Here is a 16,616-nt window from a genome sequence, read left to right on the forward strand (position 1 = left end):
GCATGTTTTTGTAAAATTACCCTATTTAAGATTACAATACAAACAGGGTTTTAAGTGCAAAAATGCTTCAATTACACATTTCAAATACAAAATATTTCCTACACTATTCTGTGGCCCTGAATATTGAATGCTTTCTTCCAGCAAACTAAGTGTGTCAAAGGCTTTAGGATGTAAAGTGTTTCCAGAATGAAGTTTGAACCTGCAATCAAAGAACGTGTCAAATCAACCGAGCCAACACTTACTGCATTAGGGCTCCATCGTGTGGGTATATTACATGTTGCAGATTAATTTTCTAAGCACGAGTTACTTTTTATGAAACGTCACCAGGGAAACTTAATATTTTTAAACTTAAAACATTTTCATACGAGTGTTATTATAGTCATCTAAAACTACAACTATAAAACATTTTCGTTATTTAAAATAAACATTAACTGAAATAATAATAATAACAATAACACGTGTAGCAATATTATATATATATAACATATACATATTGCAATAACAATAAAAACTTAAACATGTTATTTCAGCTTGTTGCCACATTTCTCATTCTCATTTACTTCAACTTGATTAACTAATAGAAATATACAAATCTGAAATAAAAAATAAAACTATATAGAGATATATTAAAACAACTAATAAAAATGACAAATCACAGCAAAATTACGAAACATTTGAGAAGAATTCAAATGAAAACTATTAATTTAAAAATAAAAACGAACCCAAAATATGAATTATTAAAAACTGTGTAATAGTATCTCAGTGATACCAAAATAACACAGTTTCATGCTAATGGTAAATGGTACATTGTTTATATTATATATTTTTAATTGCTTTTAATATTTTTACCTCTCATCACTGTCATATACAAAAGAAAGTATTAACAACGAGAAAAGTCCATCAAAACAAACTTTGAAAAAAGTCTATATGTACATGTGTGTCAACTTTGAGTCCATGATCTATATACAACTGTACTACTAAACGCATTACACAGATCTCTGTCCAGTAAAATTCTCTAAAGACTGAGAAGGTCCCTTTTTTATTAGTTTAGTTTATTTATTTATTTATTTATTTTTAAAGCACGTTTAAACAGCCTTGAGACTGACCAAAGTGCTGTACATGAGCAGAGTACAAAATACAATATTAAAAAATAATCAGAATAAACATAAGCAAAGTACACAAATACCAGATTTAAAACAGAAACAAAGACCAACAATTAACACATGTTAAAAGCAAGGGAAAACAGATGAAAAGCGCTTTTCACGATACAAATAGTTGCAAAGCAGCTTCACAGAAAGGGAAAGTTTCTACATTACATTTAGGCATAGCTTATAAGTGGTGACTATGTCAAGGTGATGTCCATATGGCAGATATGTACAGAAAAAAAATCGTGCAGTTAGTTAAGGACATGTATTCAAACAAACGGTGAAAACTATTAATTAACATCAATGATTATATGTTGTGATCAAACTTATAGGAAAATGTGGTAGTTTTGTATGTTGGTTCAGGGTTGGCGTCATCTGAGGTCCTCGGAGGGGTTGGCATCTTCTCTTCTCAGGTGTTTGGTCATCTCAGATCTTCTGTAAGTTGTCAACTGTACACTGTTCAGTGAACTTTCAAAGAATTTCCATGCAACATGTAACATTTATCCATTCTCCAAATCACATATCCTTTGGTTGTGGGGATGTTGGAGCCCATCCCAGCATCTCGGGCCACAGACTGTGTAGCATGCAACATATTTCTTGCTCTGGAGAAAGATTGTGTGCTTTACATGAACTGCTGAGCATTTTTTCCCCTAAGTCTGCAACCTTACCAAAAAAAAAAGGTCAAAATTTAATTAGTATCTTCAACAATTATCAGCTGATACATATATATATATATATATATATATATATAATTTTTTATAAATAAGTAAATATCACAGTCTGTATATTGAAGCCCTTTGAATAATGAATTTGACAATGGAGGACCTTATAGTTACAAAGGCTGAGAACCACTGCCCTAATATCATTTCCCACTGGGAATAAAGTATAGCAAATTATGGAATTATTTAAAAACAATTAAAAGCTGAATTAATAATAATAATAAATGACTGCATGTTTGTGATGTAGCCAAAGTCAGTCACTAAGTTGTTCTGAGTGACTGCAGTTTCTAAGGTGTTAGGGGTAGTCTCTATAGGTCGTTGCTTCACTTTTATGAAAAACAGTTCTAAACGCTACCAGAAAATGGTTCTTTGGCTTGTAACAATATCAGAAGCCTTTTTGGTGCTAAATATAACCCTTTTTATAAGGTTTCATAAAGAATCATGTTTTGAAAATGCTATAGAACCTTAGTGTTGTACATATATTTGTACAACAGTGCTTTCTGTTCCTTGAATCTGATTGGCTGATAAGAGTGCGATATTACAGTGATAACAGAACTCCTCCAACTGTTTCACTGTTTGTATCACTCCGCTTGCGGTATTTCTCACAGCGAGTCTCATGGCGGACGCCCAAATCCACTATGATTTAAAAAGTAATACTGTTTTGTGCAACAGAATGTAGTTTTAAGAGTTTTTTAGGCAAGAATATACTTGTTTAGACTTCAAATATGCGGTTTGTTAACAAAGATAACGTCCATTTGAAAATTTGCTTCGACGTTTTCGGAGATGTGAGCTCCAGGGCGTCAGCAGCCATTCAGCGCACATGAACCCGCTGAGAGCAGCCTTACCTCGGACAGATTTTCTAGAATTTGCCGCTGGCTCTGATGTCTCTATAGTGGTTAAATCTAATGGGCAATCTTTGGTGTCATTAATCTATTATTTGTTCCAGAGCAAATAGTTTCGGCTGAGAGCAAAATTTCATCACGTTATATTTTATGTAATTTCAATGATGTATATAAGAGCCTCCGTTCTTTTGACTGAATTGCCTAGCAACTTTTATGATGGCTGTTGTTGTTGTTGTTGTTGTTTATTAAATATTATTATTCAATAAAAAACATTTTATATAAATAATAGAGTAGGCTAGTGTTTAGTGAGAAACAGTGTGCTCGAGATGGTGATTTTAGTGTTCCGCCGTTAGATGGCGACAAGAGACTGTTTTTACAAGTCAGCAGTAAAGACTTTTATATTGAAAGAGACTGAAACGCTGTTGTACATAAGGAAGTTATTTTTATTTTGTCCAACACCTTGTAAGACACAGCCAACAGATGAAAGGACAGTACAACAAAGATATGGCTTTCCTCAGCGGACATTCAAACTAATGTTTTATTGTGAATATGAGATTGAGCTGAAGAATGAATGCTGTATCAGATGCAGGTAATCACACTCGCTCAGTCCATCTCTCTCTCATAATACTCGAGTCTACATAATACACTGCTTTTAATACAGTAATACAATAAGCTTTCAATGAAGCAACTCAACATTCCTTCCTTACTAGTTCTAAAGTGACGTTTTCAATTAGTAATGGAAGCTTGAGCTCAGCTGTTAAACTGTCAAACTGAGAATTGAATCCTTGGCAGAAGGAAGTAGTTCTGCACAAAAGAGGGTTTTGAATAATGTTTTTTCAATAATAACCTTTTAATAATGTTTTATTTGCATTAATATCAGTTTTTTTATATATTATTTATCAATATTTTTTTCCCTCTCTATGTGCCAGGTCTTATAATATCTTGTAGCCTATATTAGGGTTTTGTATAAATATAAATATATATATATGTGTGTGTGTGTGTGTGTGTGTGTGAGACCTGTGCTGGCAAAATGAGTCACAAAATGAGCACATTTTCAAAAATGAGTTATTCATATGATCACATTCTCCATTAAAAGACCGTCAGAATGATGTATGATTTGTTGGAATCTGACGAAAAATGGCTGAGCTACACCTGTTTGAAGTCGACAGAGTCAGCAAAGTCAATTTTGAGAAAAAAGTTCCAAAGCAAAATCACAGCAACGTTGCATCTTTCCCTCCAGTTCTTTTCTTAATAATAATTACTATATTAATAATCACAATATAGCTATTTTTTATTTGATCTTTGTTATTATAAACAAGAACATATCCAAAAAATAAACTAGTAGTAGTTACAAAAAATAACACAAATAGAACAAATCACCTTTTTCATTTTACATATAAACAAAAGCATTCACGAAAAATAAGTAATCAAATGTAAAAAATCCCTTTAGACTGTTAATTACGAATTATTTCTCTGGATTTAAACATTCTTCGAAACATTTGGGATAATGTAAGTACAGAAGTCAGCAAAATATATAACACTGTTCTAGTGGTTTTTGAAAAATCTTACATATTGTGCCTTTAAGACATAACAGATTATGTTTGCGTGAATACTTAAATACTGTAATTCTGTGTATACAGGTGCATCTCAATAAATTAGAATGTTACGTGGCTTAACCTCCTTGTGAAGGGTGTCAATGATAGTCTTCTGGACAACTGTCAGATCAGCAGTCTTCCCCATGATTGTGTAGCCTAGTGAACCAAACTGAGAGACCATTTTGAAGGCTCAGGAAACCTTTGCAGGTGTTTTGAGTTGATTAGCTGATTGGCATGTCACCATATTCTAATTTGTTGAGATAGTGAATTGGTGGGGTTTTGTTAAATGTGAGCCAAAATCATCACAATTAAAAGAACCAAAGACTTAAACTACTTCAGTCTGTGTGCATTGAATTTATTTAATACACGAGTTTCACAATCTGAGTTGAATTACTGAAATAAATGAACTTTTCCACGACATTCTAATTTATTGAGATGCACCTGTATGTGTATATTTATCGGTATCGAGCCCAGTCGGAAGCGCCTTTATGCGCATGCTTCCTTTGACAGTCAGCGTGAGAAGCGAGAGGAGAAAAGGTACTCCTCTCAGAAAACATACAAATAAAGGTAATTAAACATCTAAAATTATTATTTAGAGCATTGGGATCGCTAGACGAGGGCTTAATGATCAAATTTTTGTGAATTTTTTTTTTTGCCAGCACGGGTCACACACACACGCACACACACAGGTTTGTTTTTGTGAAAAGTGAGGACATCCCATAGGCATAATGGTTTTCATACTATACAAACCGTATATTCTATTGCCCTTTACCAACCCTACACCTAAACCTACCGCTTACAGGAGACTTTGTGCTATTTCAGATTTTCAATACACTCGATCCTGAGTGCTCGATAAGCGTTTTGAAAAGTGGGGACATCCCATAGGCATAATGGTTTTCATACTGTACAAACCGTATATTCTATTGCCCTTTACCAACCCTACCCCTAAACCTACCGCTTACAGGAGACTTTGTGCTATTTCAGATTTTCAATACACTCGATCCTGAGTGCTCGATAAGCGTTTTGAAAAGTGGGGACATGGGGTAATGTCCTGAAAAGTCACCTTCTCCTTGTAATACCTAAGTCATCCCTTTGTCATTATTCAAATTTATGTCCTCATTTGTCACAAAAACGCGTACACACGCGCACACACACACACACACACACACACACACACACACAGGCAAGCGGTGTCATTTGTGTACTTTTATTTTTTATTGATACAGGAAATTGTACCAAAAAGGACAGTAATCTAACAACAGATATTAGCTGAATATATTAACACATGATAACTGACATTTAATGTGAATAAATACATAAAGAAATGAAACACAAAAATGCAGAGCAAAGACCATGCAATCAAGTTCCATTGAAATATCTTCAGATTCTGGGGTAGAAAGAGAATGACAGAGAATGACAGATTCTGGGTAGAATTACACAACTGAGTTTAGAGTTACAATGTTTCTCTTTTATTTGTTAAAAACAAATATGTTTATGAAGGCACAAATTTGCATGAACCCTTCAATGAACCCTTTACAATGGTAAAAGGAAACAGTCATGGGATAGCTTTAATGTTTTATTGCTGCTGTTTAGTGACTGGGCATGTTTATGCATAACCCTAATAATTTCGAGCTCTAACAATATGGATCATAAATTCAGTGTCCCTGTAACTTAGAAGAGGACTGAAGTATCTTCAACTGAACAGAGCTGGTAACACTTACATGTTGTGTTTAAAATAAATAAATAACAGAAAAAGACGTGATTGATAAAAGACGTGATAAAGACGTGATAAATTAAAAAACGTACTGCTTTCTACATCTCTTTGTTGGGTAAATAGCCCAATATAACGTGCTTGCAATCTAAATATGAACCACATGGTGGTGCTATAACAAAATATATCAAATAGCTGACAGCTGAGTAAAGGGGCGAGAGAGGACGTCCATTATTCAGAACTTTCTGCATTTTATCTCATCCCAGACACGACCACGTAGCCTACTGTTATTAATGGCTCATGCAGCCTATGTATTTGTAATACGACTTATTGTCTGTTATGATTTAGGCCACTGACACAATGATCCACATCGTCGACATGAAACACGTTAGTGTTTTTTAATGCAGATAAAAATGCGACAAAATAATGTGATACTCTATTACGTATACTGTATGTCACTTTCGGTGATTTGAGTCTCATGGTATTACAGAATACACTAAAGAACTTATAGCTTATTGCAAAATAAATGTAATGTAGCCTATGTTATATTTATTAATATTATAATGTAATATATTGAATTTAAATGTTTAATGACTATTTTGACTTTGACCTTGCTATTTATAAAAAAAATGTATAACTTACTGGATTTCCCATGCTTTGTCCCAAGATATAATACTGCCAAATAAAGAACAGAAAAGGAAATGAAACAGAGCGAAGAGTATTTTCTTATAACCTTATAATGACAATGACATCAACGTTACAAATAAAATATGTTCACACGACTATCACCAACGTTAATTTCAGCTGAACTTTTAGGAAATGCAAAAAATTTAATAAAATAACCCCCCCCCCAAAAAAAAACTACATTTCCCAGAAACCTTTACACCAATTATGACGGCACCGAGGGGCGGGGCTTGTTGTCGTAGCGGTTCTTGCGTTAGGGGAGTAAAATGTGTTTGACAGGAACCTGAACGAGAGGAGGAGGAGGCGACGGCGGCACACGAGTGGAAATCCGCACCTTCAAGACATCGCCATCACTTTTTTCCTCTCGTCAATCTCCAGCCACGTGCTGTCCGTTAACCGCGGGGAGGCGAATGCGGGGAATTATTTGGAGGCTCAGCAACAGGGCACACAGAGTACAGGATGCCGCTGAGTGAATCAACCCCGCGCGCGGGGAGCTCCCGCGACTAGCGCCGCGCAAAGTATCCAAAGAGGAGAATGCGAATGGTTAGAGAGGACAGGATTCAATTAATATGGAAACGATGTAGCATCACCGCCGCATTGCATATAGCTCGGGGAAACAGGTTAGAAAGTAGATAGCTAAATAGGGCGCATTTTGCCGTCATACATGCAAACTTACTCATCATCAAGCTCAACTAGCCTGTAGTTGGCTGCAACAAAAGGAACAGCTGCTCGACAGTGTCTTCAGATACCAAAGAAGACAGAAGAATTCAAGATGTTACGGAAGAGGCTCAGCCGATTGGTACGTATGGCACTCTACATGTTACTTCAAACGCACCTAAACATATAACCGAGTCTGTCAGTAATGATCAGCCTGAGTCTGACAACAGGGCGCATGTCGGCGAAACATCGCAAATGGTGCATAAGTGAGCGTTTATTTAAAAACTAGGGAGCCACCCTGCAGAAAGCTCTGGGTTTCTCAACACCACCAAAGCTGTAATTAGTTGAGGTATGCAGTCAACTTCCTGTTAACACTGACCAGCTGTTGCAAAGCGAGTCGTGCCACGCACATTAACGATTCAGAACATGACAGTTTATGGGCTTTAGCAGCCGTGGAATTATTTTTTTTTTGTTAAGTTGTTGTTTCAAACTATTTGAGTTGGCTACCTAGGGTTAGGAGAGGCAGGGTTTGAGACACTGGCGTCGCCTCTGCTGTGGTGAAGATAATCGTTTTAGGCAGCTCGTTCAGATGTGTCCTGCCAATGTTTAAAGTTGAGCTGATAGCCTTAATCAAATAATACTGCTCAGTCTTGCAAGCTAAGCCCTTTAAATGTTGTACTTGAATCCGATAATTAATTTCCTAATGCCCTTCGTTGCTGTCGCAACCTTTTAGATGCAAACTTTATTTGGGCACGTGATGCAGTAACGCTGCTCGTACCGCATGATTGCAGAGCATCAGGGCACTGCTGGAGGAGCTCTTGGAAGTTTAATGATGGGTTTAAGATGAAGCCTGTTTTTAGTCTTAGCTGTTTTAGGCTGTGGTGGGAATACTTGTAATGAAATGTCTCCCTATTTGTTCTTCAATTATTGTTAATTCACCCTTACAAATGAATTCACCATCTGCTCAATATCCTTAAAGGGATAGTTCACCCAAAAATAGAAATGTAATTCCTCACCCTCATGTCATTCTCAACCTGGATGACTTTCTTGCGCTTCCATTGAAAACAAAAGGAGATGGCATCAGTTATCGTTCTCCATTATTGTATGAAGAAGAAAAAAAGTAATGAAAGTTTCCACGGAAGAAATAAATTCAATTCAGGTTTGGAACAACATGAGGGAGATTAAATGAATCTAAATTAATCTGTGCCTTTAATATGGCTGTTAGATCAGAACCAATTGTCTTGTAATGTATTGTAATGTGCTGATTGGATGAAATTAAACCTCTCAGTTTGCTTAATATTATATTACTCTTAACATTTGTTATTTCTGGGTCAATATAAGCAATCCACATCCTCAATTACTTAGTCTTGTACTAGGGGTGCTCCGATCAGGATTTTTGAGGCCGATCACAGAAAGCAGTATCTGCCGATACCGATCACCGATACCGATCTTTTTAAAGCCTTCGTTTTATCATTTATAACTATTTATAGTGATACTCCAATCAGGGTTTTTTAGACATTTATTCAGCGCCTGAATTTCATTTTTGAAAATGGGGGGAATTCCCCTCTTAGGTGACTCTTGTGAGAGGGCAAGCAGCTTTCACACAGGAGTCTGCTCCTGATTCATGGCTGTTTACCACAAACACAACATTTATCCATTATTTTGATTTCAAATCCAAACACTGTCACTGAAAATGCTTTTTCAGCTTTGCAATTCTTTTTTTAGACCGTACAGTAGGGCTGCACGATAAATCGCATGCGATATTTAATGCACATCTTGTCAGAAAGCTGGTTCTGTAATCAGCGGTAAATCTCCATCACGTGCGTGCTTTCACATTGAGCAGCATTTACTACACAGAGCCGTTGTTCAATGACGAGCTGCGCAAAAATTTGCGCGAATATGAACGTGGTTTTGCGCAGCTCATCAGTTAAATATCGCATGCGATTTATCGTGCAGCCCTACAGTACAGTAATACAATCTTTCACAGACATGTTTAAACACAATAAATATAAGCAACACATTATACAAACTTTGTTTTCCTTCCTCCACGAGTGCCATCTATTATTGCCTTATCTAAAAGTGCTCTTTCCCTTTAAACCTAGCCAAAAAGCCATATGTGTTGACTGTGAAACACAGTAGACTTTAATAATATGCATTTATGGTGTAATTACTAAATTTTCATGTCAATCCATGTTCATATTTACTGCAAACAATGCACTGTTACTTTAATTCAGGCTTGCAGCGCAGCAAAAATAGACTCTGTGCGATCTCTGACGGTGACGCTGCATGTCGTGTCAAACCTCTCACGGCAGCGTCATCAGCTTGAGATCGTTTTTTTGAGATCGGCCTTTTTAGAGACCGCCGATCAATCATCCCAAAGCGATTATCGGCCGATAGTGATCGGTAGCCGATCAATCGGAGCACCCCTATCTTGTACTATTTGCATAAGCCAGACTTTGGTCTAAGTTTACCTCCTAATCCCCTTCATAAAGTTTTTGTACCTGAAATTATTTGTAGTTTGCATGACAGGAGGGGGCCTAGGCAGTAGGCCTTCAGCTAATCGAGTAGCTGTACAACAACCGACCACTTGATCCAACAAACCCTCTCTGGGAAGCTGTGTCTTTAGATTCACACAGAACATGTTGTTGCATTCCACTTCACTGTTTTTCTATGTAAACATGAGCCAGACTTATGTGGTGGTTGTGTTCGTGCCATGCATCTTTTGGAGATTCTCACCATTGAGCATTGATATGTCCAGTTTAAAGAAGGTCATCACTAGATCATTTCTGTAATGCAAATTCTTTCATTGTGAATGGCCGCTTAAAAACCACATGAAATGAAAATTCACTCTATTTTCTAAATGCACGTTATGGGACTTATTGTGAAAAATTTACCCAATATTATGTTTAATTTTTACATGTTCTTTTTTTTACATCGTCATTTTTTAAATAAAAATGTCACAACTGGGTCTTGCAGTGAAAACAACAGACTTCTCTCTGGTGATGTATGCTGGACTTCTCCGGTCATTTTAGTCAGCTTAAACCCGTCCCTGCAGGCTAACATTCATCTTCCTCCATTCTTGCCTGTATTGCCCACATTAACAACTGATAAACAGAACCAAGTCTCCGTCCTATATATATTTTTTGATTATCCATTACACTCAGATGTACGTGATTGTTTGGTTGTGACCCCTCTAGCTGATTATGTCTCCAGCCCAAAACCTGCCTAATTATTCATGGCTTCCTTAAGACCAGTAGGTCCACTAGGAATTTTGAAAATTGTGCACATCTCTTCTGGTCGTTCACAGTAGGGCTGCCGCGATAACCGCAATATTGCAATACCGCGCTATTGACGAGCAAATCACAGAGGAATGCAAGAACCGCAGCAACTGCGATTTTTCCGTGTTTTATTTTTTCGTAAGGTTATACCCTTTCTCGATTTACACTTCATGCATGTGGACTGAATATTAAACAAGTTAGTAATGATAACATAATGTGTACCCTGCTGATTTGTACAGAGGCTCCGTAGATTTGCACTTAACAAGCCTAAACAGACAGTGAATGAGAGAGAGATCGACTGAGCGCGTGCGATTACTTGCGTCTGTGCTCCAGGCTGAGTCATATATATTTGTGAAAATAGGTTGTCATATCCAAGGAAAGCGAAATCTCTGTCTTAGCACCGACACATAGCTGGTCAGCAGAGCCTTCTAAAGGGGTGCTCAAAGTTAAAATGATTTCAACAGTGTGTTTCATTACGTCTCTTTGAATGAATGAATCAGCGTTTTTGAACGTGTAGTTGAATGACTGTCCCTTTCCACCACCTTGTGGCGCAACACTGTAACTGCACTGACTGACAGCCCGTCTAGAACGCGCGTGCGCAGGTGGAAATATCTCTCGTCCAGTCAGATCAGAAGATCAGATCAGAACTAACTGTTATACATATAGACTAATGATAGCCTAACGATCTTATTGTCAGGTTTATGTTCTGTTATGTGGACCGTTATTTTGTCATTCTCTTCTGTTTACTTCACTTCCTGTTTCAACGCTATTGGTTTCGGTTTCGTTGTCTTCTGAATATGACCTCGTTAGTTATATCGTAACACATACACACACAAATTATATATATATATATATATGATCTTTATCACTGTCCCAGTAGATCCCGAAAAGAAAATAGTAAAATAAGTACAAATGCATTACATTCATGGGGTTATATTAATGTATCACTCTCAACCCCATAGAAAATCTTTGGAGGGAGTTGAAAATCCGTGTTGCCTAGCGACAGCCCCAAAACATTACTGCTCTAGAGGAGATCTGCATGGAGGAATGGGCCAAAATACCAGCAACAGTGTGTGAAAACCTTGTGAAGACTTACAGAAAACGTTTGACCTCTGTCATTGCCAACAAAGGGTATATTGAGATGAAATTTTGTTATTGACCAAATACTTATTTTCCACCATAATTTGCAAATAAATTCTTTAAAAATCCTACAATGTGATTTGCTGGATTTTTTTTCTTCTCATTTTGTCTCTCATAGTTGTGGTATACATATGATGAAAATTACAGGCCTCTCTCATCTTTTTAAGTGGGAGAACTTGCACAATTGGTGGCTGACTAAATACTTTTTTTCCCCACTGTATATTAGAATAAGTTTCAGTGAGTTAAATAACCAGCTGGCAAAGCGGTCCAGTTTACCCATGTTCAGCTATTTTAGCTTAAGTGGGCCAATTCCCAATATACTACAGTTAGATTTTTTCAATGAATTATTTGTAAAAAAAAAATCATCATCGTATGTTTTTCTTCTCATCATATTTTCATGAACTTTATGATTTAATTATTTGAATCAATATCATTACTTTGTCTTGTCTTCATTATTGTTTAAAAAGCCTTAATCAAGAAACACTTGTCTGTAATTTTGTTAAAAAGATTAACAGCAGCTTCAAAGCCTAGGCACCTGTGGTTGATTTTACAGACCAAGTTGTAAAACATGTTTCAGATTTTTTTCTATGTGTCCTTAAAGACAACATTCATAGCTCCTTTACCACAGCATTCATGGCTCCCTTACCTTTTTTACGAGAATATGCATTGGGAAATAGTCTAGAACAGGACTTTTGATTGAATCAATATGGGAATGTTGATACATGCATGAGATAATGCACACTGTCAGGCTTTATTTTGTGTTAATGATTGGCTGACTGTATATTTTTACTGTTTATTATATGAGTACAAAAATAGATTAGTAAATGGATGAGATTGATTTGAGTTAAAAAATATTTTATGTGAGAAAAAATTGTGGAGCGATAAAAGCATAAAACTTGCACAGTTATGCAGGAAATCAACTGTATCTGACAATGAATTGAAACCATCATTACACACAAATATTTAACAGCAAAATGCCTTGTTTGACCGATCAGATTCAGATATTCGAAAGAGATTAGTACTGGTTATTAACATTTTCTCTACCTGCGGGACCTGATAAATCATATATTACAAGGGACATTAAGAAAATAAATAGTCATAGTGTTTGTTTTCGTGTTGTTTTTAAAGTGAAATAATGTCTGTGATGATTAATGATTGAAATGATGACTGTTATCTCAATAATGTTCATAAACCGGTTCTGACAGCATTTTATCAACAACAAATGCACCAAGAATTGCAGATGTGCAAAGTGGATAATAAATATTTAAACACTAGACAAGCCCATTCTACTTCTTGAGGTAAAGTGGCAGGGTTTTCTTGATGAAAAGTAGCTTCTCTGCTTTATCACAGTGAAGTCTGTTCCTCTTCTCATCGAGAACATGAGCTGCTGCACTGAACAGTCTCTCGCTGTCAGTGCTTGTGCACGGAGCAGACAAGTACTTGCGTGCCATCTTTGTATGTATGTGTCACACTCATAGCACATCTAGTTGTTTTGGATAAGAATTAGGGATGCACCGAATATTCAGCGTTTTCCTGCAGGTCGCGGTTTCTGTTTGCGTCATCACAACATTTCGGCCATATTGTTTTGGTGATAAAAGTCTTTCGGCCGAAAACCGAAAATGCACTTTTGGGCCATTTTTGGCTGAAAATTTTCGGTGGCCGAATATTCGGTGCATCCCTACTTGTTTTATTTGGCTTTAAACTTGTTGAGCAAACTTGTCTTTCATACTTTTCTGGCAGTCGATCGGACTGTCACAAGCCTCCCGGTTGTCATCCAAAATATTTTAAATTGTGTTCCGAAGACGAATGAAGCTTTTAGGGGTTTGGAACGACATGGGGGTAAGTGATTAATGACAACATTTTCATTTTGGGGTGGAGTATCCTTTTTAAAACAAATGAGAAAATATATATTATTATGTTATTTATACTTTTCTATGATACTAAATGTATTATTTTAAATTATTAAAATTCAGTGCAACTCCGAAAACAAATGACATTAAAACATAAAAAACTAAATAGAATTAAACGATTCAAAATAGCAAATCTAAGGAGTGACTAAAGAGCACCTATTATGCCCCTTTTTACAAGATGTAATATTGGTCTTGGATGTTCCCAGAATTAGGAACATCCAATATGGGCTTAAAAATGTATCACGATAATTTCTGATATTTATTGCGATAACAATATCAATGACGATAATTTAGGGAATCCTGTTTCTTTAGAGAAAAGTATTATCTTTCCTATTTTTACCCAAAATAGGGTGTTGTGAGCATTACGGAGTACACACGTAATGTAATGACTGTTTAATTCATACTGGAAGCCGGAGGCTCAGACCGATTTTTGTCGCACTGTACAGCCCTATCCAAACCTGTTCCAGATTGTAGAAGGAGCTGCTCAATTTCACGTCCGCCTTCCTTCACGTCACTCCACACAGTCGCACACAGAAATGTCAACAACTAGACTTTATCGTTATTATCGCGGGAAGACAAATTCTTATCGTTTTTACCGGTATATTGCAAACGATAAGATATCGCCCATCCCTACCCAGAATGTGTCTGTGAAGTTTCAGCTCAAAATACCCCACAGATAATTTATGATAACGTGTGAAAATTGTCTTTCAGAAAATGTTGTGTTCGGCCTTACATGTATGAACCATTCGACACAGATAAAGGAGCGACTCTGGCAGAAGAAACGCCTATGAGAATGAACCAGAACGTCTCGGAATGGTTATTTGATACATTTATGTATTTGTGGAGTTTTCACAGCCCATTTGCAATGACGGATGAGCACACATATACACAAATATTTCAATAATGTCTGCTTATGCGCTTTAACAAAACGACACTCGCACACAAATATGGTTAAAATGTTAGCTAAGCACTATAACGACATGATTAAGAAATAAAAGTTATCCACTGCGTCCTGGGAGGAAATAAAAGCTCTTAAGTTCAGTCTTACATCCAGAACACCGGGATTGCTTACGAGACATTGTTGACATTACAGCTACTCGAGCATGATGAAAATGGAGGACAGCATACAACCAAACCAAACTCGCCGAGAGCGGAAACTACGGTAATGCAGGACTGTCAGTCAGTGGCCATGGGCACATGTCACATTGCTCAGAGAATCAAAACGGCATGTCTAATGAGACTGATTCGGTTTAATGGGGATTCAAAAATAAGGAGTGGGTGAATGGTTGTGTTCACACGCTGCCAACATATATTTATGTCCAAACACCATGTAAAAGTGGATTTTGCATAGTAGGTGCCCTTTATTACAAATTTGAAAATATAATATTTTATTTTATTATTAATATTTTTATATTAACTGTATATCTTCCAGGTTCTTTGTAAAGAAATCACTTGATAAAAAAATGTGCTAAAAAATATTTGTGTATTTTTTTTAATAAAGTGGTTTAAGTGTTTTTAAAATGCATATTAAATGATAAATGTAAAATTATAAATTTAAAATAAAAAATGTAAATATAAAGTTATCAATTGAAATGTGTTTTTCTGTCAAGCTGTTTTAAAACAATATTTATTATGACGAGCATTTGAAACTGGAATTGTGAAGACATTATTGATCCTTATGACTTTTGTTGGTTTTAGGAGTTGACAAACTCTGATGTGCCCGATGAAAGTGGTTTGGATTTCTAAAAACATGTCCTTTTGGACTCACTCAACTTCGCCCTGCTGTTTGAATCAAGTTATGAGCTGAGAGCAGTGAGTGGGTGTTGTATGGTTTAATACAGCCTTCAAAAGCCCCTTACAGTTTACTCCAAGTCTCTAAATCTGAGCAGTTATTTTAAACATTCAGTCCTTTTATTTTTTTCCCTGTCAGTGCTCTTAATTACTAGGTCCTTTTTCAGTGTAGCAACAGTCTTGTTCTTCTGGCAACCAGTGTCTCCCACTGTCAGCGTTCGGCCACTCAGACAAAGCATCCTTGCATTTTCAAGTATTCAAATTAATATGCAAAGTCAGTAGTAGACCATTTGTTTTGCCATTTGTTTGTGGTTGCTACTACAGGAGTGGGCCAGTCACGTGTAGCGTCTCATCAGCCCTGGGCCACAAGATCTCCACTGACATCCACTTTCAGGAGTATTTAGAAGCTCATTGTTCACTCAGTCATTCACACTCGACTTGAGCCTGTTCTTCTGCTTTCAAGCTGTCACTGTCACTTTGATTTCTTGCCTTCTTGCCCTATTTTCTTAGTATAGATTGCCTGCTGCTCTGAATGCCAGTGGGGGAATAGCACTGTGAATAAACCACTTTGTTTGTCACCACCTTGCTTGTCTTTTGTTTTTGTGTAATGCAGGGAATCTGGTTATTCCGCCTATCCCGCCTTCATTAACTTTAAGTTAATCGACAACGAATTGTGACTCCCGTTAAAAACGGGACATCTTGTCACCTTATCCCTACCCCTTCGGGTGCTGAGGCCATTGTTTCAGATCTCTAGGTCGCGTTTTGGTAGCCTATCCATGCACTGCGGCTGCCATACTGAGACTGGATATGAAAACTAGGGTTGTGACGGTGAGGAAATTTTCCCACCAGTTAATGAACGTGTGACAACATTGGTAATACCATTATCATCGCGAGGGCGGGGCGTTCCCTCTTTCCTTCGCTTGTAAAAGCGGTGTGCCCATTTTACTTTTAACTTTCAAATAGCGACAATTCGGAGTAAAGAAGTTGTTCATTTGAATTTTCCCTCTTTTCCTCGCTTTCCTTCGCTTTTAAATAGCTTTGTGCATTTTACTTTCACTTTTGAATTAACGGCAGTTCGGCATCAATTGCTTGAATGCAACTACAAAATACAACGTCAAACTCACTTTAGCTTATATATAAAACA

At 36.7% G+C, this 16,616-nt stretch overlaps 1 protein-coding gene across 3 annotated transcripts in view; it reads left to right on the top strand.

The window, feature by feature from the left end:
- The first annotated feature begins 6,953 nt into the window (after positions 1-6,953).
- LOC107560507 (phospholipid-transporting ATPase IG) overlaps positions 6,954-16,616 on the top strand; it is a 65,887-nt gene continuing 56,224 nt past the window's right edge. For 2 of the 3 annotated variants that reach the window (XM_016244723.1, XM_016244731.1), the window contains exon 1: positions 6,954-7,495. In XM_016244723.1, the coding sequence (XP_016100209.1) occupies positions 7,469-7,495 (27 nt within the window). In that variant the 5' untranslated portion in view covers positions 6,954-7,468. The remainder of the gene's footprint in view (positions 7,496-16,616) is intronic. The other variant, XM_016244714.1, reaches the window with a different exon arrangement.

The sequence above is a fragment of the Sinocyclocheilus grahami genome, unplaced genomic scaffold (assembly GCF_001515645.1).
Source record: "Sinocyclocheilus grahami isolate Dianchi unplaced genomic scaffold, SAMN03320097.WGS_v1.1 scaffold23.1, whole genome shotgun sequence".
Classification (NCBI taxonomy): Eukaryota; Metazoa; Chordata; class Actinopteri; order Cypriniformes; family Cyprinidae; genus Sinocyclocheilus; species Sinocyclocheilus grahami.